The 24,291-nt window shown below is 39.9% G+C and overlaps 1 protein-coding gene across 1 annotated transcript in view; it reads left to right on the forward strand.

The window, feature by feature from the left end:
* Window positions 1-24,291, forward strand: part of klhl14 (kelch-like family member 14) — a 172,520-nt gene that overhangs the window by 131,507 nt on the left and 16,722 nt on the right. Inside the window, exons 6-7 of the mRNA XM_069915440.1 lie at window positions 7,012-7,170; window positions 17,794-17,951. Of these exons, the coding sequence (XP_069771541.1) occupies window positions 7,012-7,170; window positions 17,794-17,951 (317 nt within the window). The remainder of the gene's footprint in view (window positions 1-7,011; window positions 7,171-17,793; window positions 17,952-24,291) is intronic.

Consider the following 24,291-nt stretch of genomic DNA (forward strand, 5'->3'; position numbering starts at 1 on the left):
ATTTGGAAACTGTAGTTTGACTTGCTGGAGTTACCCCATATTTAAATTTTTTAATTTAATTGTTTAAAATGTAGACATACAACACAGTAATAGGCCATTTCAGTCCATGCCACCCAATTTACACCCATTAACCTACACCCCTGGTACATTTTAAATGGTGGGAAGAAATCAGAGCCCCTGGAGAAAACCCACAAAGACACGGGGAGAATGTACAAATTCCTTACAGACAACACGGGATTCGAACCCCTTGTCTGGTCCCCATTGCTGGCGCTTTAAAGATGTTATGCTAACTGCTACATCATCTGTGACATAGATTAGTTACGCAACAGCTAACAATTGTCGCCACAGACTCATACCTTACAGGCAATGTGCCAGACTCCTCTGTCAGCACAGCCCACTCCATCATTTGGGTAAACCCAGCAGAGTGCTTGGCTCAATGAGCTACAGAAGGGAGTAATTTAGGGCATCCTCTACATTGACACTAAATTAGGTGACAAACACTGACATATGGTCACTACATATCAAGGGTAATAAGTGCTGGCCTTGCCAGCAACACCAGTGTGCTAAAAATCAACTTTAAACTACATTTCTATCACCAGGTTAGTTAGTTTATGGTAACTACAGGGGACTTGGGTTCAACAGTTATCAGTAACAATATGTGCAGACACATCAGGAAATTCAGAGGACGGGACCCCTTGATATTTTTATTCATTCAGGTCACTGGATGGATGAAATATCAGAAGAACTTCACATTAAATTTTCATATGGTTGAGACATTCCATCTTCGCCTTGGTTTGGTGTCAGTTCATCTTTATGATCCGTCATTCTTTATAGACAAAGACTTTTATTTAATCACTATTGGTTGTTTCCCTGCACATATCAAGGATGCCTAGTTCATCTGAAAATACAGGACTAGCCAGTAGATTGGACAAGGCTGAGAACAGATTGGTTGTGGGAAGTGATCAGGGAATGAGACAGAGAGGGCCCAAGGAAAAATTAAGGGAAGTGGGTTCCAAAATGATTAATGAGATGAATTCACATACAAAATGTCAAGGGGACATTAAAGAGCTGCAGAGGACATCTCCATCGTATTTTCTTTGTAAAGAGTATAGAGTTGTTGTGCCTGCAACCTTTGAGTATCTTCTCATCCAGCTTGTTAAGACCCAAAAGGAATTTGTATATGTCACCACTCAATCTTCTAAACTCCAGCAAATACATTCCAAGCCTAGCTAACATTTACTGTATTTCAATGGCTGCCTACATATTCCATGTAGTCGTCTCGGAAACCTTTCTCTGAACTGTTTCTAACAAGGGAGAAAGTACTGTAGATATGGTCTCACCAATATTTGAAGCATAACCTCCACATTTTTGCCTCTATTCTGTAATCAATAAATAACAATATTCTGTCATTCTTTTGCCTTATTTGATATGTCAACTTGCTGAAACACTCAAAATTCCTCAGCATGTCAGAGCTCTGTCATCTCTCACGATTTAGAAAATATACTTTTTTTAAAATTTCTATTGTCAAATTAACAGTTTCATATGTTCCCACATTACACTCCATTTGATAGATCTTAGTGCATGCACAAAGCCTATTTTCTCTTGAAATATGCCCCCGACATAGCTTACACCCATACCTACTCTTGTGTCATCAGCAAATTGACCGATTGTGGGGGCCCCTTGCAGCCTGCTCATGGTGCCTCACAAAATGAAGGATAAACGCGATGATCCAGCAGGGTGCACGAGGCCCGTAGCGCTGCCCTGCAATTGGCCACAACTAAAGGAGCCGAACTGGCCTATCAAGGAAAGCAGATCCCAAATGAACCAATCAGCGCTGAGGGGGCTTTGACCACGCCCCTCATCTTGAGAATAAAAGCAGGGCTGAGTCCAATGAAGCTCAGTGTTAACTACACTCAACTGGGGTTGGTGTTGTTCTTTCTGGGAACAGCGTGATCTTTCTGAGCTAACCTCCATACAGCTATAACCTCTCCTGCGCCATAGGCTCCACAGAACCATAGCTTGTAGCAGCTAGCTACACAACCATACTTTCAGTCATTAATATAAATTGTACAAAGTTGAGGTACCAAGTTTGAACATCTGTGGGGAAAGAACATAGAGGGAGATGAATAAGGATCATAGAGGGAGATGAATAAGGATCATAGAGGGAGATGAATAAGGATCATAGAGGGAGATGAATAAGGATCATAGAGGGAGATGAATAAGGATCATAGAGGGAGATGAATAAGGATCATAGAGGGAGATGAATAAGGATCATAGAGGGAGATGAATAAGGATCATAGAGGGAGATGAATAAGGATCATAGAGGGAGATGAATAAGGATCATAGAGGGAGATGAATAAGGATCATAGAGGGAGATGAATAAGGATCATAGAGGGAGATGAATAAGGATCATAGAGGGAGATGAATAAGGATCATAGAGGGAGATGAATAAGGATCATAGAGGGAGATGAATAAGGATCATAGAGGGAGATGAATAAGGATCATAGAGGGAGATGAATAAGGATCATAGAGGGAGATGAATAAGGATCATAGAGGGAGATGATAAGGATCATAGAGGGAGATGAATAAGGATCATTGGGCAGAAGATGTATTAACCCCATCTACCAGCATCTTCAATGCTGTCAGTGACTCATCCTTGGTGTATACCACTCATTATGTCTTGCAAGTCAGAAAATACCCATGTATGCCATTCTTTCTCATTCATCTACTAACTTTTATCCATGCCCATATGTTATCTCCTCCTCTATTTATATGAATTCCCAATTAAACACCTTACCAAATGCTTTTTGGAAAAGTAAATATAGAACATTGCCAGTTTCCCTTTTCCAACAACATATGTTACTTCTTCAATTAATTAGGAAAAGATTTCTTTCTCATTAACTATATTGGTTTAATCTGATTAACAGGAATTTTAATGCTCTGCTCTAATGTCTTCAATAATTCTTAGCAACATTTTACAAACTTACTTAAAGGGATATTTTTTGCTACTGAGCTCTCAACCAGCTGTTCAGGTGGAGATTGGAACTCAACATAAAATAAAGTTCTACCCCTCTGATTAATATCCCAATGGATTTCAAGAGCACTATAAAACAAAACCAGATAAAACCAGAAAGAGCTGTTGTGGCTTATGACCAAAAGCTTAGTCAAAGAAGTAGGTTTCATGTTTCACCTTCAAGGAAATGATGTTAATAGCTATATGGTTTAGGAAGGAACTCTAGAACTTTGAATGTTAATATCTGAAGTTATAACCGCAGTTTAAATTTGGGGTTAACTGATTTGTGGATAATAGATATAGATTTATTCTGCAGCTACTCACATGATCTCTACTGCATTTTGTGGGAGTCCGGTGTTGGAAAGAGGCATGTTACCTTACTGTTAGCAGGGAGGAAAATCAGAGCTCTTCTCATACACCATGGAAACCAATCTGAATGTGATAGTAAATTGAATTCCCTATTGCCTAGGCAACAGTAAATTAGCAATACAGACTTGGTTCTGCGAAAATAACCATCAATCACAAAAACAATACAATCAGACATTTGTAAGAGAGCAGCAGGAGGCCTTCAGCCATGCTGGCATTTTGCAAGGGCAACCCAGTTGGATTCATTCCCTGGTTCTTATCCCTGTGGCCCTGCAACTGATTTTGTTTCCAGCATTTCGTTGATAAAAGGAATAAATAGAAATTGTTAGAAATAAGAAAGTAAACTAAAATTCTCCAATTATAGAACTGTTGAAGAAACATTCAGTGAAAGAAAGATAATTTTTGAATGACTTTTTAAAAATTCTTGAGCATATTCGATTAAAACGTCAAATGCAATCAAAGCATTGTGATGTGCCATAGAAAAGCTGGCTCACACCAGGGGCTCAAAAGCCTGCTAGCAGTCTGATCTGATCAAGGGATTCTAAAGCAGATCCTAATGACCTCCTGCTTCCTGACATTGATAGGATCCCCCCCCCCCATATTGCATACTACTGTACAATGAATAGAAAGTGTAATTAGCACTGCAATGTGCTCAGCATGAGGACGAGACTCTGAACAAAATAATCAACCATCAGCCAGCCCCCTATTTCTCAGCCGAAATGGAATGTTTTGCGACTGAAAAACAAGCTTTAATAACATAGCCTGTCTAGTGGTCAAAAAAAGACCCAATATAGCATTACTAGCTATTGTTACCCAGAGCTTCACCCCACTTAGATTAGTTGTTGCCCACAGTCCACTTGGCCATTGCGCTTAGCAGGGGAACAGACTAATTTTCTGGATTCAGTCAACTGCTGAGCTGCAGCTCTGCTCACGTGCCACCCTTAGCTTCCTAGTGGGGTCTAAATAATGCACACACCAAAATCGATTGGTCTTCCCAAAAATGGCTTTGGCCAAATGAAACGACAGTTCTTTAGATTTGTGCCATTTCAGAGGAATATATAACACTGCCCCAGTTTTTATATGGTACACATTGAGCTTTATTAGTGCAGTGTTCAGAGATGAAAGAACAGAGAAGTTAGAATTGAAATTAGATGCTATTATAACTGTTAGGGCTACGGAGCTAAATGTCTGAAAAGAGAATCCTGCATAATTAGAGCATTAAGGGACAAAGAGGAAAAACATTATATGTGTTTTTGTCTATTTTTATCCTTTCTACATTCCCATCTATCTTTACTCTGATGTTAGCATTATCCCTCTATTTAGTTGACAATACAAAGTATTTATTCCCTACATTAACCATACTTCCTGCTTCCTTGCTTTACTGCAGATATATTTATAAAAATTCTTTGGGATCCACTTTTATGATACCCTTCAATGTGTTCTTATACACTCATTTCCTTCTACAGAACTTCTCATTCTTTATGTTTGAAATTTAGTTTTTCACTGAATTATGAACCTAATGAGTACACTAAAACTTCTTTCCATTTTATTTTTAAAACTCAAATGCCTTGAAGTTTATTCCTGATCACTGGTGCTCTACATGCTATGCACTATATTGTAGGTTGTCACGAGACTCAGAGTTCTTCAGCGTGGAAACAGGCCCTTCGACCCAACCTGTCCTTGCCGACCAAGCTAGTCCCACTTGCCTATGTTCGGACCATGTTCCTCTAAACCTTTCCTATCCCTATCCATGTCCAAATATCTTTTGAATATTACAATTGTCCCCACTTCTAACAGCTCCCCTGGCAGTTCATTCCATGTACCCACCACCCTCACTGTAAAGAAGGTGCCCCTTGGGTTGCTTTTTATTCTTTCTCTTCTCAATCAAATCTCTGAGATGAAATGTGAGTTTAATCTCACATGCAAATAAACAGAAATTCTTACTTCCTACAGCCATAAAACACAAAAGTCTGCAGACAACATAGTTGAAGTAAAAACACAATGGTGGAGAAACAATGGTGGGTTTGAATTCTTCACCAAGGAATCAAGGTTTCTGTAGGCTTCTGCATTCCTGAGTACTCAAGTTTCCAAACCAAGTCAAAATGCAACCAGACAGTTCACTTTCCATAGTATACCTTTAGAGATTTGATAGAGTATTCATCGACATGTTATATCCCCTCAGAAAATAGAGGCATCAGTGTGCTTTCCTCCTGGTTGCCTCAATGTGCTGACTCCAGGAGAAGTCCTCCGATATGTGGTCTCTCAGTAACTTGAAGATACTAATCCTCTCCACCAGCATCCATCAATGAAGACATAGGTCTGGTCATTTGGTCTTCCCCCTTTCTAAAGCCCACAATAAGTTTTTTAATGTTGCTGAAGCTGAGAGCAAAAGTGTTGTTCTGGCACCACACAATCAGATTTGTGATATCATCACTTGTTACTTGGCTAAGAATGATGGTCTCATCAACAAAGTTATAGGTTGCATTGGAGCTAAATTTGGCTATGAAGTCATAGGTGCAGAGGCAATACAGCAGGAGAATAACCCACAGCCTTGAGGTGCCCCTGTGCCCTGATGCAAGGCTCGACCCAAAGCAACAATCTCCTTGGCTCCACAGATGCTGTCTGAAAATGACTGTGTTTCGACGAGCAGCATTTTGTGTGGGAAAGACTTGCTATAATAATGCAAAAATGGTTTAACAAGTAATATTTTACAAGCACATTTACAAGTATTTAGACAAGCATAGTCTTCTCATGTATTGTCAGTATGGCTTTGTGAAGAGCAGTTCATGCCTCATGATCCCAGTTGAGTTTTTCGAGTAAGTGTCAAAATAAATAGTCTAATCTTCATTCTATCCCATTCATAGCAATCCCAGGCATTTATCCCAATTGGAACATTTATATTCAGGAAATTTATAATCAAATAAACACAAAAATGCAGAACTGCCCTTCTTATTTAGTCAATCAATCTATTAATTATTTTCACATCCACATTTAATACTTATTTTAATTATTTTCATACTCTAGTTTTAAAGCTCTTAACTAGAATTTATAAGAATCATAAACATTTTTTGATCTGTAATTTTGTTATATGGCATTTGAATGTTGAAAATTTTGGGTAATTCACTTAATCAATGGCTGATTCATTTTCCAAAAGGAGGTTGCTAAAATAATTAAACTGGGTTATCAGAAACAATCTGGTGAGTCAACTATACACATTAATAATCCAAGGCATAGACTAGGTGATAAACCATATGCAGGTTCTTGAGAGATTATGATGAAATGGTTAAAGATTTATCTTTTTTTCTTCATGAATATTCTTGTCAGGGTATCAATCCCAGTCCTCTCACATAATGCCTGAATTAAATTACTGTCTCCACTATCTTAACTAAGACATTAACTTGTCATTCTTAGTTGACAAAACACTTGTGGTAAATTAGCAGAAGAAGAAATATGATGTGTACATTTGGCATTCATATAATAGTGGTGGCAATAATTTCCATGTTATCTATCATCTTATACCCATATTCCCTATTTGTAATGTTCTGTGACAAAGTACATTCCCCCAGTGAAATGGAATCATTATATGTAAAATGAAATATTGTGCAATATTAATGATTGATGATCACTTGCAGGAGGTGTTCACAATGGTGAATATGTGCCATGGCTGTACTGTTATGACCCAATCATGGATGTGTGGGCCAGAAAACAAGATATGAACACCAAACGGGCCATTCATGTTCTGGCAGTGGTGAATGATCGTCTGTACGCTATTGGGGGAAACCATTTAAAAGGTGTGCTTTACTGATGATGAAGGTACTGAATTATAAACGATTTTATATATGAGATGGACCAGCTAATTGGAAGCCCAATTCTTGGGGTGTTTAGGAGAAAAATGAGAAGATGTTAGGCCTGGAAACACTTATCAATACATCTGTACTGCTATTCAGTTGCTCAGCTTCTCATATGACCAGCAGATGCAACCAGAATTTCTTTAGTGGTTCAGCTCTGATGATACAATTTAAAATATGGAGGCTGCCTGGATAACTATTTTCTAAACTTGTTATCATGATCTTCCCAAATAAATGATTTCTAAGTCAACATTGGTTGGAAAAACATTGCTGAAACATTTGTTTTACCTGCCTTTCCAATGATCACAAGCTTATCTCTGCTGGTACTGAGACATTAGATGCTCAATAACCTTTTGGTCTTGAAACTTCAGTGCCATGCAGGTTGATTTTAATTTCCCATTGAATTGAGAATGGGATGGGGAGGCTTTCCAGTGGGTGGGACACCTTGCTTTTATTCCAGTCAGCACATTTCAGCTGCTCTATTTACATTAGTTCCGGTTTCCTAACCAATTAGGCAGAACAGACGCAATGACAACGGGCATGCATCAATTTCAACTTGGATTTTTAAAGGAACATTGCACTCATTACATTTGATGGGCTCTGGATACACTGCAAATGAACAGAAGAAAATGGACAGTGGATAGAGCAAAGTTCCCTCCCTCCACCCCCCCACCCCCCCAGATTCACTGTTGTTTTGCCAGATATTGTGCTGGAGGCAGTAACAAGAAAGAGTTACTTCATATTCCCAACCAATTGGAGAAAGAGCCTAGCAGATGACACTGAGTTTGATAATGCGACTATATTTCCTTACTCCATATCAGCGAGGCTGGATACAATGGAGCAATCACCCAGGTGTATAGGTTAATCTTAATTCTCGCACACGGTTAGCGCAGCAATTAGCACAACGCTGTCATAGTGCCAGCGAAACAGTTAAGAATCTGGGGCTGTCTGTTTATACATTCTCCTCATGTCTCTGTGGGTTTCCTCCATGAGTTCCAGTTTCCTCTCACTCTCCAAAACGTACTGTGGTTGTAGGTCAATTGGGCAGCATGGGCTTGTGGTCCAGAAGAGCCTGCTACTGTGTTGTACGTCTTTTAAAAAAAACATTATCTTGCAAGTGCACACATCCCTCTTTGCCTTTGTTTAATCGCATCTACATCAGAGGATGAAATATTGACTTCAACCTAATTTTTTTTAGAATTTTGATTCCCACAAACACCTGCCTTGAACGCATGCTCTCACTCCAATCACCTTGCCAGTTACAGCATACCACTCACGAAACAGTTTTATTCTCTCTTTTCTTCAAGAAGATGGTGCAGAAAACTGGGAGAAGCAGAGAGGTGGAGGTTGTCCTCTAGCCATCAGCCAGCAAATATGTACTGCAGTGGTTCGTGACATCTTTATTGCACTCACATACCACCTGAAGTAATCCTTTACTAACCACAGAGCACCTATGGCATGTGACACTTAAGGTGGTATGTGAGTGTAAAGAAAAAGTTTGAGAACCACTGGTTTAAGAGATAGATGGGGGAATTAGAACACACAATTTGAAGAAGGGGAGATGGGAGTTGTACCTATTTTCTGGTAGAATTCTATCTTATCTAGCTATCTATGTGTTCATCTGAACTGGATTTCAGAAGAAAACTGATTATGTGTATAATAAGTCATAAACATTTCCACCTTCAGGTCCCCTCAAAGTCTTTTACCAATTCTCAAGACATTTAACAGGAGGAGGAGCACAGGAATAGACCACTATGTGTGAATGTACTGTGAAACAGTCTTCCATCTACTAGCAGATACACTCTGTTGGAGCTGGGTAGATAATAGATGGGTCTGTATGCAGTGCCTGAAAAATCATGCAAGCAAAAGTATCTCTGGAAATTTCAATTAGAGGGACCCTCTCAGCTCTGCTGAACCTCTGGGGCCATTAAACAATAGAAAATCAGATACAGCAAGAAAGAATGCTTTGATGAAAATGTTAAGTTGGTGTGGGGATGACTGCAGCAAAAATATATATATATATGCCTGTCTTTCTTTGGCTTGGCTTCGCGGACGAAGATTTATGGAGGGGGTAAAAAGTCCACGTCAGCTGCAGGCTCGTTTGTGGCTGACCAGTCCGATGCGGGACAGGCAGACACGATTGCAGCGGTTGCAAGGGAAAATTGGTTGGTTGGGGTTGGGTGTTGGGTTTTTCCTCCTTTGCCTTTTGTCAGTGAGGTGGGCTCTGCGGTCTTCTTCAAAGGAGGCTGCTGCCCGCCAAACTGTGAGGCGCCAAGATGCACGGTTTGAGGCGTTATCAGCCCACTGGCGGTGGTCAATGTGGCAGGCACCAAGAGATTTCTTTAGGCAGTCCTTGTACCTTTTCTTTGGTGCACCTCTGTCACGGTGGCCAGTGGAGAGCTCGCCATATAATACGATCTTGGGAAGGCGATGGTCCTCCATTCTGGAGACGTGACCCATCCAGCGCAGCTGGATCTTCAGCAGCGTGGACTCGATGCTGTCGACCTCTGCCATCTCGAGTACCTCGACGTTAGGGGTGTGAGCGCTCCAATGGATGTTGAGGATGGAGCGGAGACAACGCTGGTGGAAGCGTTCTAGGAGCCGTAGGTGGTGCCGGTAGAGGACCCATGATTCGGAGCCGAACAGGAGTGTGGGTATGACAACGGCTCTGTATACGCTTATCTTTGTGAGGTTTTTCAGTTGGTTGTTTTTCCAGACTCTTTTGTGTAGTCTTCCAAAGGCGCTATTTGCCTTGGCGAGTCTGTTGTCTATCTCATTGTCGATCCTTGCATCTGATGAAATGGTGCAGCCGAGATAGGTAAACTGGTTGACCGTTTTGAGTTTTGTGTGCCCGATGGAGATGTGGGGGGGCTGGTAGTCATGGTGGGGAGCTGGCTGATGGAGGACCTCAGTTTTCTTCAGGCTGACTTCCAGGCCAACAAAGTCAAACCTCCTCTCATTCTGGCTTGCAGCATTCATGTTCAAGTTATTGCACATAGCAGATCTGATGTACGAGATATTGGTTATCTACCTGATACATGTGTGTAGCTGACTGAGATGGGGTCTCTGGGAGAATCTTGGAATGATCCTTATTTGTCATTTCAACAGCCATAGACTAAGTATGCTCACCAGATTCAACAGGTACAAGTCTGGATCAAAGTTCAGTCACCAATTAGTGTGATAGCCTGTGTCTCCTGAGACAAGAGCTGCTCTGACATATTGACAGAACTGAGCTTCTGTCTATTTATCCTGTGAGCTGAAGACAGCTTCATGTCACAATTCCCTCCGAGTCCGGTGGGTTGGTCGCTGACTCCTGCCAATCTTGAGCCTCTGTGGTAACATCCAGTCAGCTGTTCCTTTGGGTTCCACAGCATTGGTGCATGAGCTACACCTGAAGAATCAGTGAAGAATCAGAACTCGCAGTAAGCGAGTAGAATGATCTAAAAGCAGAGATATAGAACAAGGTTAACACTCGTCCTCTTAAAACTTTCTCCAAGCTTGTCAAGAAATGAATCAGTACAATTCCTGTCACTCAGGAGAGCAGCTGGAAGCATGCAAAGCTTATGGTGAGATAACATTTTAAACTTGTCATCTTACATCCACAGCTCCTCTGATTACAGCAGGCTTTAGTTTCTGTGAGTTTGAAAAGCCTACACTCCCTAGATTAAGCCCTGATACTACTTCTAAGGTCTTTCCTGATGACTGATCAATGTTTTTAAATTGCCAACATGCATCTCCTGTGCGACTTTCTCTTTCTTTAGCTGCCATGCTTGGTTTGAATTTCTGAGTCAGTAAGTTTGCCAAATATTTTTGCAAATTTAAACTGTCTTTGCCTGCAAAGGTGAATACACAGCTATTAAAATACCTCACTCACCAATCTCAGAGTCTCCATTAACTGTAAATTAAAAAGAAAAATGTTTGAAATTTGATAGCCCTGATAAATGAAACTGATGTTCAGGCTTTGAGATGTCTGATAACCTATATGTTCTTTATTGTATGTCTACATTATTGTCATAATTAATTGAGGGCCAAGAACTAATCCTTGGGTCACTATACTAGACACATCCTTCCAGTCTGAGAAAGACAGGAGTGTTAAGTGTGTCAAAATGCCTACTCATGCATGGGGGAACATTTCTGGATGTAACTGGTCTACGTAGAAACTCAGTCAATAGAATGCCCTTCAGCATCTGCCCTGTAACTCCCTATCGACTTCTGCAACTTGAAATCACAAGTTTGAACAGGAAGAATCAAAGCAACAGCCAGAATCATTCCAGAGCAAACCTGGAAGTAGTGAGTGACCCTTCAGATCTTGTTTGGGGAATGGAGTTCAACCTGTTCCACAATGAGATCAAAGGAGTTTGGATGCAGCAATGAGATGAAAACTAGCATTACTGCTGTCAAGTTAGTGTTCACAATGACCTGCCTACCTTGCACAATTTTAGCCACGTAAGTTTGGATGTGATGCACACTGTGAAGTTGAGCACAAGGCACAGATATCCATTTAATACCTAAATTGACTCAAAACCGAGGATGGACTTATCTGAATTATTTCTTGACTGCTTTGCTGAGAACTAGGCCTCAGTTACACAACTGTACCCATCTCCTTTATTCTACCTCACACAACCTCTGCTGCACAGTTTCAGTAAAGTTAATCTGCATAGTTGAGATCTTATTCACACTCTGCTTTAATTTACTTCATTATGCTAGTCCTATTTAATTTACTGACATTACTAAAAAAAAACATTTGTCTCATACTTGTAACTTAATTCATTAACTCATTTATTTCTTGTAACTTAATTTCTATTAAATTTCAACTTTTGAATTCTAATTCCTCATATTACTTAATATATTTTGTACATTTTTCTATTCTATTTGGATATTTTATTCCTTATTTCCAAATCTGATTAAACCTCATTACTAAAACAGCTGCAGCTTTTATGTGATCAATAAATCTTGTGACTGCCCATTGCATTAAATAGTCAGATTTTCACTTAATTTATAAATTTATAGGGAAGACCACTGCAGTAAATGGTATTTAATTCATATAATAAATATTCTTGTTTATAGCTCAGTTAATTTTACCATCTTCTTACCAATATACAGGGAGATGCATCAGAAGATTTCTCATAAACTTATATATTATTCATGCTGAGTTAGGACAGCAGAATGAGGTGGTGGAAGGGGTTGCATTTTTGGGCAAGGTCACAAACTGTTCAGGTTAGGGACATAGGAGATCTGCTCAGAGAAGTGTCCTTTAAGCAGTCCTTTCTGTAAATGTCTGCTTATGCATGTGTGGTCTATTGCATTGACTGTAGTATTTTGTGGTTGCTTATTGTGTGAATGGAACAAGCAGAGAGATTAGAGTGGAAAGTAAAAGTAATTCAACGGTTTTCTCATAAGAGAAATTACTTCATCCATGGGGTTCCACCTCCTTCACAGTACATACATTTTCTATGCTTATTCCCGATATTCATCAGTACAGTGTTCCAAGCAGCCAATACTGGTCACTGCCTTTATCAAGAGTGTGCCCATCGGAATTTCAGATTCTTCCATCCTTTTTAAAATTGTTTCCTACCTAACATCAAATATGCAGTGTATGCTTGAGCTAATGTTTACTGACAAATAATCATTCTCCATTGCTATCCTGTTGCAGGGGCTAATGCAGAAAAGGATAATATAAATAATAAAGGCAATGCATAATTCTTATTTTTCTTTTGCAATTGCCACCCACTGATTATTGTTAGTATCAATAATAGTCTCTGCAAAACTGCCAGAGTGACATAAAAGCGCAACTAACCTTTAAACAAAGGATTTTGCATCATTATTCAATCCAGCTTATGACTGCAGATTCACAGCAAGATGAGCAAAAATTTGGAGAATGGAAAAGAAACACAGAAAGCAGAAATTAGTGAGAGATTTTGGAAGGCAAAGTGGAGGAAGATTGGAAATTAGAATGAAAGGGTGTCTGACTCTGCTTCATGGTATGTATCTAAATGCAAGGGGGTCAATGAAAAAGCCAGATGAGTAGGTGGCACAGGTAGGAAATGAAAACAAAAATGATGAAAACATATGTGGAGATAGAATATGAAAACAAAAATGAGTGGAATTGCTGGAATGTAGAACAAAGACATAATGCTGGAAGAACTTAATCGGTCAAGCAGAATATGTGCAGGCAAAAACCATAAGTTGACAGTTCGGCCAGAGACCTGATAGGACTGAGAGGTTCAGGAAAGTTTGCTAGTCTATAGCATTATGAAATGGGGTAGGACAGTCTGGTAGGTGATAGGTGGAACAAGATCAGAAGCAGATGGAACAAGGTAGGGGAGAAAAAATAATGGGTGGAAGCAAAGGTGGGATGCGTTATCTGTTACTAAATCATAACGTACAGGGGAAAGGGACATCAGCTTAACACTCCTGTCAGCAAGATGAGTTGAAACATGAAAAGGAAGGAAGGGACAGGTGGGTTAGTTAAAGACACAGCTGTAGGAGTGAGAAGGGATGATATGTTGAAAGAGTGATCAAATTAGCTGTATGGGTTGAAATAACGAAACAAGAAGAAATAGAGAAATCACACTCGAGAAGTGTACTATCCTGGACCTCCAAACATTTTAAGGGAGGAAGAACAGTACACTTGCAAAATTTCTGGAGAATGAAACCAAAGCTTTTATTGTAAGCGAGGGCTTGAAGAAGAGTGCTCAGGCACCTTGGTCAAAAAATTAAAAACCCATGGGATATGCAGGATTATTTTGATTAGTCTCATACTAACATGGGATAAATCAGTGTACATGTGTTGAAGGGATAAGATTTTTTGTTATTTGAATTTGGGAAAGTCTAATCAGCGAGTAGGTAATCAGCCTAACACAAAGCAGATCATTCTGTTTTTCAAGTAATGGAATGAAGCTGAGCAGGTGGAAGGAGAGTAAAGGGAAAAAGCACTTTTGTTGCTGTGGTCACAATATTGTTAAATTGAACTTGGCTATAATGAGATAGCAGTAAATATGTTAAATTAAGGAAGGGCAATTTTATTATGTTAGAAAACTATTCAGTACGATTGAACTGGAAACATCTATTTGCAGGCAGGAGTAATGGAAGGCATGTAAGAAAGAGATTTCAAAGCTTTAAGGGTAAAAATGTTCAAATGTAAAAGATAGGGGTGCTAAATCCAGAGCCTCCTGGATGATGTGGCACATGAGGCTTAATATAGCAAAAAGCCCAAGCAATTACAGATTTTTTTCCAATTTAGAGATACAGCATGGAAACAAGCCCTCCTGTCACATGAGCCAATGCTGCCCAAGTACACCCCTTTAATCAATTAACTTTCTAAACTTGTACATCCTTGGCATGTGGGAGCACCTGGAAGAAGTCCATGCTGTCACAGAGAGAACATGCAAATTCCTTACAGTCAGCATCTGGTTTGATCCCGGGTCACTACATTGTAATAGTGTTGCGTGAGCCATAAGACTAACCATGCCTGCATATATTGAGGTGAAATTGGGAAAACAAAGAGCCATTACTTGAAAAGTCATAGAAAGTCTAAAGAAGTTTTATAATTATATTAAGAGAAAGAACATATCTAGAGGAAATAGGAGGATCTATGAAGGAAATAAAAGATAACAAACATGGGAAGAAAAGATATTCTGTGGCTGTTTCTTAAAGATGGCACATTGTAGTTGATGAGGAAGAATGTGAAATTTTGAACTGGACAAATGTAATAAGAGAAGAAAATAAGAGGTGAATTATAATGAGATTTTACATCTTGGAAGGTGAAGACAGATTATATCCCAAAATGTTAAAAAAGCAAAGGTAGAAATTATGAAGGCTTTGAGCATCATTTTTCAAAAAGCCAATAGCTGCAGCCTTGGTACTGGAGGATTGGTAACATTTTATCATTGACCAATGTTTACATAGGAAATAAGGAGTAGATTTTGCACAATTGTTCATTTCATTTCAATGGCAGCCAATTATTGGAATGAATCCTTTCTAAAATTAATTTAGAAAGTAATAGAGCAATGAAGGAAAGTCAACTTGAATTTGTTAGAGGGAAGTGATAGCTGAATAATTTGATTGTGGTTTTTGAGAGAGTAAAAAAGAGGGTCGAATATGCATATGTTGTGAAATAAGCAAGGTTTCAATGAGATCCTACATGGCAACCTGGTTTTTAAAAAAAACCTCTAGGGATTCAAGGGAGAACAGCAGCTTGCATCGAAATTGGATCAGAGAGTAAGCAAAACATTGCAATTGATGAGTTTACTTGTAAAGCAGTTACTACTAGGGTTCCAGAGAGATCAGTGCTTGTTCCCTTGGTTTTGTGGTTTATACTACTGTACTAATATAGGTATACAGGTACACAATCTTTTATCCGGAAATCTAAAATCCAGCAAGCTCCAAAATCTGGAAAGTGGGAAGAGAGACCGGCAGCGCGTGTCCGGCGGGCGAGTGGCCGGCGGGCGTGAGTCAGGCGGGCACCAGGCCGGCGGGCGCGAGTCGGGCGGGCGAGTGGCCGGCGGGCGTGAGTCGGGCGGGCGAGAGGCCGGCGGGCACGAGTTGGGCGGGCAAGAAGCCGGCAGTGCGAGTCAGGCAGGTGAGTGGTGGGGGGGGTGGAGACTGATATCATGAGTCGGGTGGGTGAGGGGGGAAGACCGGCAGCGCGAGTCAGGCGGGTGAGAGACCGGCAACGTGAGTCGGGTGGATGGGGGGGGAGGGGAGAGACGGCTGCGCGACTGGAAGGGGGTGGGGTGGATACGTCAGCATAATTTGGGTGGGTTTAAATCAGGCTTTCCAAAATCCAGAAAAATCCGAAATTCGGAACACACTGTCCCCCAAGGGTTCCGGATAAAGGATTGTGTACCTGTACTTGATAAAAAATGTTTGAAGATGATACAAAAATTGTTCATGAAGTTGACAGTGTAGAAGGAAGCTTTAGATTACAAATGGAAGCTGTCTGGTCAATTGAAAAAGAATAGCTAATGAAAATCAATCTAGAAAAGTGTGAAGTAATGGACCTGGGGATGTGTAATAATGGAAGGGAATACAAAATAAATGCCCGTATATTGAAATATGCTGAGGATCAAATAGATTTTGCAGTATGTTTTCACAGATCCTTAAAGATAGTAGGAAAGTTGGTAATGTGCAAAAAGCAAAAGGGATGTTTTCTTTTATAAGGGAAAGGAGAGCATGCCGAAATTATATTCAACACAATATTGTTGTATACCACAGCTTGTAGTCAGTATATTACAGGAAACATTAAATAAAACAGGACATTTACAAAGATAATGCCAGGACTGAAACAAAATAGCTGTGAGGGACGTTGGATAGGAAGATGTATTTGAGTTGGAGCAAATGACGCTGTAAGAAAGCTTAAATAAGGAGTATAAAATTATGAAGGGTGAAATAAACTGGAAAGAATTTTTTCCCTTTGCTGAGGGATCTAAATATTATGAGGGATAGATTTAAACTATTTATCAGCAAGATCAAAGATGACAAGGAGAATATTTGTGGAAGGGGTTTAGACCTCGCCAGCTGAAAACATAATAGAGACATAAACCTTCATAATATGTAATGTATTAGATATGCATTTAAAGAATCATGATCTTTGGTGTTATGGATTTTGTAAGATTTAATTCTCCAAAAAAAAAGGCTAGTTAGCTCTTTTCCTGCCACCAATTATGATGCATTGTGTGGAATATTTTCCATTGTCATTTCTATAATTCATCCATTTGAACTGGTTTAGCAAGCCACAGCTCAATCAATAAAATTTCATCTAAACACCATATATTTGCAGAGTTGTGGTGAATTCCACAGTTCAAGTAGGCTTCTCACCATTGCCTTCTCAAAAACCATTGGAGATGCATAATTAATGCCAGGCTTGCTGGTGATGGCCAGATCCCTTGAACACATGAAAAAGACTTTCAGAAATTCTCTGTGATTGCATTTGAAGGAGAATTACAAACATGATCTTACAAAACCAAATACAATTAATTTATTTGAATAAGACTGTGATTATTAAGTAATTTAATGCCCATCATCTAGTCCCTATTATTGTTTTGAACCAATATGGTGCATATATACAATGGTTAACTTATTTGAAAAGCACTGCTTCCTTTCGTAAATTTATTACCATCTAGTTTACTTGTTTTACTATTCAATTGAAACTACTTCCCTTAACTGTTATAACTGCTTTGTGGGCTTATATCTAAAATAGACTGAGGGTCTATTATTAAATCCACTCAAGAAAAAGAACTATTCTCAATTCAATACTTTGATTCAAAATAAGTAAAAACACAAAGTTGGAGAAACTCAACAGGTTAAACAATGTACTTTATAGCAGGATAAAGATACATCGGAAGAGTCCCCCTGCCCATCTCCACCCACCATTTTGTTTGGGTGCATTTTGCTCATACCTTGATGAAGGGCTCAAGTTGAAGACATTGGTTATGTATCTTTACCTTTGCGACATAAAGTACACGCTTTGGCCTGCTGAGTTTTTCTAGTATTGTGTTTTTACTTCAATCACGTCTGCGGACTTTCGTGTTTTACTTTGATTCAAAATGTTTACTTTTGGTCTAGGTTTCTCACATCTTGATGTGATGCTCGTTGAATGTTATGATCCTAAGGGTGACCAATGGAACATACTCCAAACTCCTATCTTGGAAGGACGCAGTGGTCCAGGATGTGCAGTACTAGACGACAATATTTATCTTGTTGGTGGATACAGCTGGAGCATGGTAAGGTGAATTTGATAACAATATTTTTGTAAGATTTAAATAATAGTTAAATATTAAACTACATATAGAAGTAAATGGCTATGAACTGTAGCATACCCTTTTTCATCTACTGTACTTTACAACCAATTTCTGCCAACACACTTTCTTGTCAAATTAGGGTTAAGAGTACAATACTGCTTCTATTTTAAAATTTAAACATAAATTTAGCACGTCCATGCTGCCTGATTTACAGCCTAATTAACCTACACCCCTGATATGTTTTCCCTCAGGGAAAATCCATGCTGACCTGGGGAGAATGTACAAACACCTTACAGACAGTCCCAATAACTAGCCCTGTAAAGGTGTTGCGCTAACTGTTACACCAACCATACCGCCCTACCTTCCTATTGTGAGAAGACAATTCACCTGAAGTTCAATTAGATGTGGATAACACCTTTGTTTCTTCATTCATTGGAGGTTAGTGTAGCAGTTAGTACAATGCTGTTATGCTGCCAGTGACCAGAGTTCGAATCTGGCGCTGTCTGTTTGTGCCTTCTTCCTGTGCCTGCGAGGGTTTCCTCCAGGTACTCTGGTTTCCTCCCACCCTTCAAAAATATCCAGAGTTCTAGGTTAATTGTTTGTAATTGAGTGGCATGGGTTTTTTTTTTGGATCGGGAGAGCCTGTTACCATGCTGTATGTCTAAATTTAAAAATTAAAAGAAATACCATCAAGCCATTGAGACATTGATCAATGTGGATGTGGTAACTCACAAGTTAAGAAAAAACACAGAGATGCACTGACTGGATAAGTTGAAATTTAAAACCCAAACATATTTGGTTTGACTGGTGATACTTTTCAGTTAGTAATCATCATTTTACCCACTACTTTTGATTTGGGCTATTGCCGTTGCAGTTCAATTGATTATCAAATGTATTTCTGAACAACAAAATGAGTAAATTTCATGGCTCCCAAGGGAATTCAGGAAGCATTTCAATGATAACAGTGTCTAACTGTGACTAACCACAATGTTCTCTGGCTGGAAACCTGCTAACAGGCCTCTCGAAGGGAAGCTGCTTTGTAATTGGAGTAGGTGGTGAGAACAATCTGCAGAATGGATTGAAATGGGAGAAAGAAGCCAGAAAACTTTCCAATGCTGCAGTCCCAGAGGTTGAGATAGTATTGAGGAGAGATGTATTGTTTTGGGAAGGAAGCAGGGAGGACCCAGAATCTATAACAGTAGGAAACTCAGACTGCCATTGTTATTGTCAAGCCCATAGGACCTGGAAACAGTGCTGGAAATATCCAGTGTTCTCACACAGATGGCCGAGATCATTGAGCAAAGGTTCAAGTATGAACACCTTCCTCAGCCACTGTTAAAAATCCTCTTCATCCTTTCACGTCGTAAGCATACTCTTTCATTTCAAATAGCAACCTGTCAGGCATGGAGGCAGAGAAAGTAGACAATGAAGATAAAAACTAACCTTCACTTGATTTCACATTCACAAGCACCAACAAATCCTGACCAGGGATGGACTTTAAATGATAGCGTGCGGGCAGGAATTCCAAATGGTCAAGCACTGGGCATGAATGATTTCCAACTGGCAGAGGGGAATAATAGTTCAGCTGTGAGATCTTTGAGGAGTAAGCACAAAAATGGGTTCTGGTGAACAGAACTCAGGAAAGGATTTAATGAGACAGCCTGAAGTAAAAGATTAGCAGCTATGCAAAATGACTCTTTACTGCATCGGAAGGCATAGGGTTTGCAGAGGTCTTGAAACTTGCCCTTCTCGCAGTAAAGTGCTCGTCCATCCATTCACATATTTGTTCATTCTCATTATAGCTGTGGGCTATCCTGTCCAATGACTCTCAGAGTCCAACATTCTGCATCCTATTGGTTATTAGAAGTACAGTAAAACCCCTGGTATCCAGAATTCAAGCAGCCGGCAAAAAAATTCAAGGAAAATATAAATAAGAATAAAATAATAGGTAAAATACTTAAGTTTAAAATTGTAAAATAAAAGTTCTCTGAAGTACCACATAAACCATTGCTGAAGATGGAAGCAAATATTCAGCCAGTTGAGTGCCTTGGTCGTACTTTGCTCATAGCAGCTTTTTGAATAAAGTTGTGTGAAACAATAATAGCATCACCTAGGTCGATGCTGCACGCTGTTGGAGTGACTCTCTTCAAGTGCTTTGTAAGGATCACCCCATTCAGAGGCTTTATCTATAAACTGAGGGGAAGGGGGTTAATTATCTATAATGTTATTGTTCGTCTTTTGGGTGGGTTGCCCATAGAGGGGGAGGAACCTGAAAATGCAGTGACAGTTAAATGTTTTCAAAGAATGAGACTGAAAATAAGTAAAATGCTTTAAATTTTATATGTTCATGCAAGTGAAGGTTGTTCAGTGTAAGTACAGTATAGTACTTTTGTCTTTTAAATTGTTTATTCTTAATACAGGTGTATGTGTTAGGCGTTGTAAGAGTAAGTCTCAAGCAAACGGAAGAAAACACTTATCCAGCACCTACCAATTCCCATAAATGGTGGATACCAGAGGTTTTACTGTATTTAAATGTGCACTGGGGAGTGTCAGTGTGTCAGTGCAGCACAAACCTTCTGTTTCTCATAGGAAGGCAGCATTAGTCCTTTCTTAATCAGCCAGTCCAGAGATTATGACCCATGTAAAGTCTGTTGCTGGGCTTTATCAGCCCTGAGCCACTTGAAGTCAACTTTGAAAATCAGATCCAGTCTCCACCTTTGAAATTCAAACCCCACTGTCAGCCACATTGCAACCAAAAACATATCATAATGTCCAATACAACAGACCAAGAAAATCAGAGAACAGACACGCATGGTGGCTTTTGGTTGGATTATTATCTGATGTAATTTAGAATATTGTTTTGTATTGTTTTATTTTGTAAATGACTTTCACATTGTAGCTAAGCACAAACTGTAAGGATCAGAGTTAAGTTGGGTTTGGGACTGTTGAAGGAATCCAACGATGATGGTTTTTTGATGCATATTCACAACAGAATGGAGTGATCTAAGTTTCCTCCCTTTCTCTTCTTCCACATCAGTATTTCTTCCCTCAGTACTGTTTTAGTTCCCCTCGGTATGTTTTGTGGTATCTACATGACAGAAAGATAATGGAAGATGCAGCAGATCACTGGAGAACTTGACATCTGCTCTATTGAACCACCAAATGGTTCCCCCAGAGTGGTACAACAACAGAAGTTTTACTTGAACAGTCTATTGGTGTATACCTGCATATTCTGCAGTTTTCATTATATTGTGTGTTAACAGTCACAAACCAGAATTACCAGCCAAAACAGAGGGCTCTCCTTGCATGTTAACTCAAATGGAACTGACACAGTAGAATTCTGCAGTGATGTTTAATACAGCCAAGAAACCAGGCAAAGACCTGCTTCCTGTGATCACAGACCAGCTGGATGGTTGCACTGGTAAAGTGATGTAGGTCTAGAAGAGAATGGCACTGGTCCCTCATTGAGAGGCCTAAATTTCATGCAAACCTGCCTGGAGGTCCTTGGCAAGGACAATGCAATGTCTTTGAATGGAGAGTGTAATGACCTTCAGTTCTTCTCAATCTTATTCCACAATGGAGAGCAGATTGCAAGACATTGCAAATATGTCCAGCTCCTGCATGGAAAATTACAATCCATACGTCAATATTATTAGCCAGGGAAATTCTGCTCTGAGATGCTAAATTTTTTAGATAGAGCAGGGTGACAAATTTTGGTTAGATGGGAGCACAGATTTCCTTTCTGGAATGTTTCTTCCTCTTCCATTCTCTTCCAGCATCTTAATATTCTTAATATGTTCCATGTGCCTTCCTGTTCTTCCCATGGTATCAAGTCAAGTTTATTGTTATCTGATTGCACAAGTACAACCCAACAAAACAGTGTTCTCTGGTCCTTGGTGTGAAACATGCAGACACATAACCAGACATAGCACACATCTAGACAAATAATACATGTGCAGAACAAGTATCGTACATATAAATAAATAAATACTGTTTAATAAATATGAGTGTCTCGGATGGTTAGTGTGAGCAGTTCCTTTGGTTGTTCAGCATTCTCACTGCCTGTGGGAAGAAGGTATTTCTCAGCCTGGTGGTGCTGGCTCTATTACATTTGTACCTCTTTCCCGATGGGAACAGCTGAAAGATGCTGTGTGGAGGGTAGAAGGGGTCCTCAATCATTTTGCGCGCCCTCTTCAGACTACAATCCTGGTAGATCACTTTAATTGGGGGGCGGCGGACAAGAGAGACCCCAGTAATCCTCTCTGCCATTCTTATGGTCCTGTGGATTAATCTCTGATCAATTTCTCTGCAGCCACTGTACCATATTATGATGCTGCCAGCCAGGATGCTCTCAGAAGTTTGACCTAATGATGGCTGGTGTCTTTGCCCACTTCAGTCTTCTCATGAAGTGCAGTCACTGTTCAGCCTTCCTGATAATTGAAGAGATGTGTGTCCATGAAAGGTCACTAGTTAAATGAGCCCCCAATAAACTTAGTGCTCTCCATTCTTTCCACTACAGAAGCGTTGATATGTAGTGAAGGGTGGTCTTTATTGGTTCCCATGAAGTCCACGATCATCTCCTTAGTCTTGTCCACATTGAGACTCAGGTTGTTATTCTCACACCATATCACCATATTTTTCACCTCTTCTCTGTAATACAACTCATTGTTGCTAATGAGGCCAACTACTTTGTGTCATTTGCAAATTTCATAACACTGCTGGAGCTGGATCTGGTGGTGAATCGTGATCATAGGTCAGTAGCCTGAACAGGAATGAGCTGACCACACAGCCCTGAGGCATGATAGTACTCGACATTCTGCTATCAATCTAGACAGATCATAGTCTTTCCATTAAGTCCATAATCCAGTTACAGTAAGGGGTGTGGAGTCCCAGGGAGGACAACTTCTCCACCAGCCTCTGGGAAATGATCATATTAAATGCTGAACTGAAGTCGAAGAACAGTAGGCTGGCATATGAGGCATCCTTCTCCATGTGCATCGGAACAGTGTGAATGGACAAGGCTATGGTATCATCTGAGAAACAGTTTCTTCTACAGGAGAAATCCACCATCTCTGGGACGTTTGTTGACATGTTCCATCACCAGATGCTCAAAGCAATCCTTAATGGTGGAGGTTAATGCCACAGGGCGTAGTCACTGAGGCCTGTTATTATCGCCATCTTGGCTACCGGGATGATGGTGGCTGTCTTGAATCCCAAGGGAATGATGGACTGCTGCAGTGAGGTGTTGAAAAAACATAAGTTTCTGCACTGGAGAAGTAGGGAATTCTGTAAATAGTAGTTTGCAGTGTCCTCTCTGAACTCGCCAGCACCAAATTTTTATGAATAATTTTCAGAAATCAAACTTTTTTGTAAATTAGTTTTAATTTTGGAAGTTGAATCTATTTGTATGGTAAGTTTTAGTCGATAAGATTTTCAGAGATCCAAGTTAATGACCATGAGTCAGAAAGCAGGATGGAGATCAAGAATCTGGTTGTGTGGTGCCAGGACAACAATTTTGCTTTCAATTTCAATAAGATTCCACCTGCATTGAATTCGCCCATCGTTATTGAATGAAGATCTACCGGGACCAATGCCTGAAGAGAGCGCACAAAATCAGTGAACCGGTGCGGACTTCAAAGGCCAACGTGGCCTGTTTCCGCTCTGTAAATGGTTATATGGTTATGTCCATGAACACCTCTGTCAACTGGCTGGTGCAGTCCTTCAGTATCCAACCAGTTATGTTGACTGGTTCTGCCACCTTGTGTGAGTTCACCTTCGATTTTCCTGATCTCAGTCGCAGTTATGCAGGGATCCCATTCATTAGAGGGACACGGAACTTTCTTCAGTAATCCTGTTCATCAAACCATGTGTAGAAAAAGGGAGGCTTCATTGACATTAACTCACAAGATTGACTTGTGATCCATTCTAGTCTTGATCCTTTGCCATAGCCACTTTCTGTTGCCAGTGTCCCAAAGCTGTCTGTGGATCTTCTGCATGTATCCACACTTTGCCCTTCGGATGTAATGGTATTACCCACTTATGCAGGAGACTGAAGTTAGGAAACATCCACAATAAACTCCCTTTAAACTTCTACAATATGGTTCCCATTGATAAACCATTAAAAGAACAATAACAGCAAGGAGAAATTAACCAGAAACAATTCCAAGTGGTGTTATCTTTTAAGAAGTACTGATAATTACTGTGGGGTATTTCAGTCAAACTAGATTGAAAAGTGGACTCCCCTGCACCCCGCTGCCTCTCCCCATCTACACATATACACACACATCATCAATACCTCTCTGAAACTATATTATCTCTATTA

The sequence above is a fragment of the Narcine bancroftii genome, chromosome 2 (assembly GCF_036971445.1).
Source record: "Narcine bancroftii isolate sNarBan1 chromosome 2, sNarBan1.hap1, whole genome shotgun sequence".
Lineage (NCBI taxonomy): Eukaryota > Metazoa > Chordata > Chondrichthyes > Torpediniformes > Narcinidae > Narcine > Narcine bancroftii.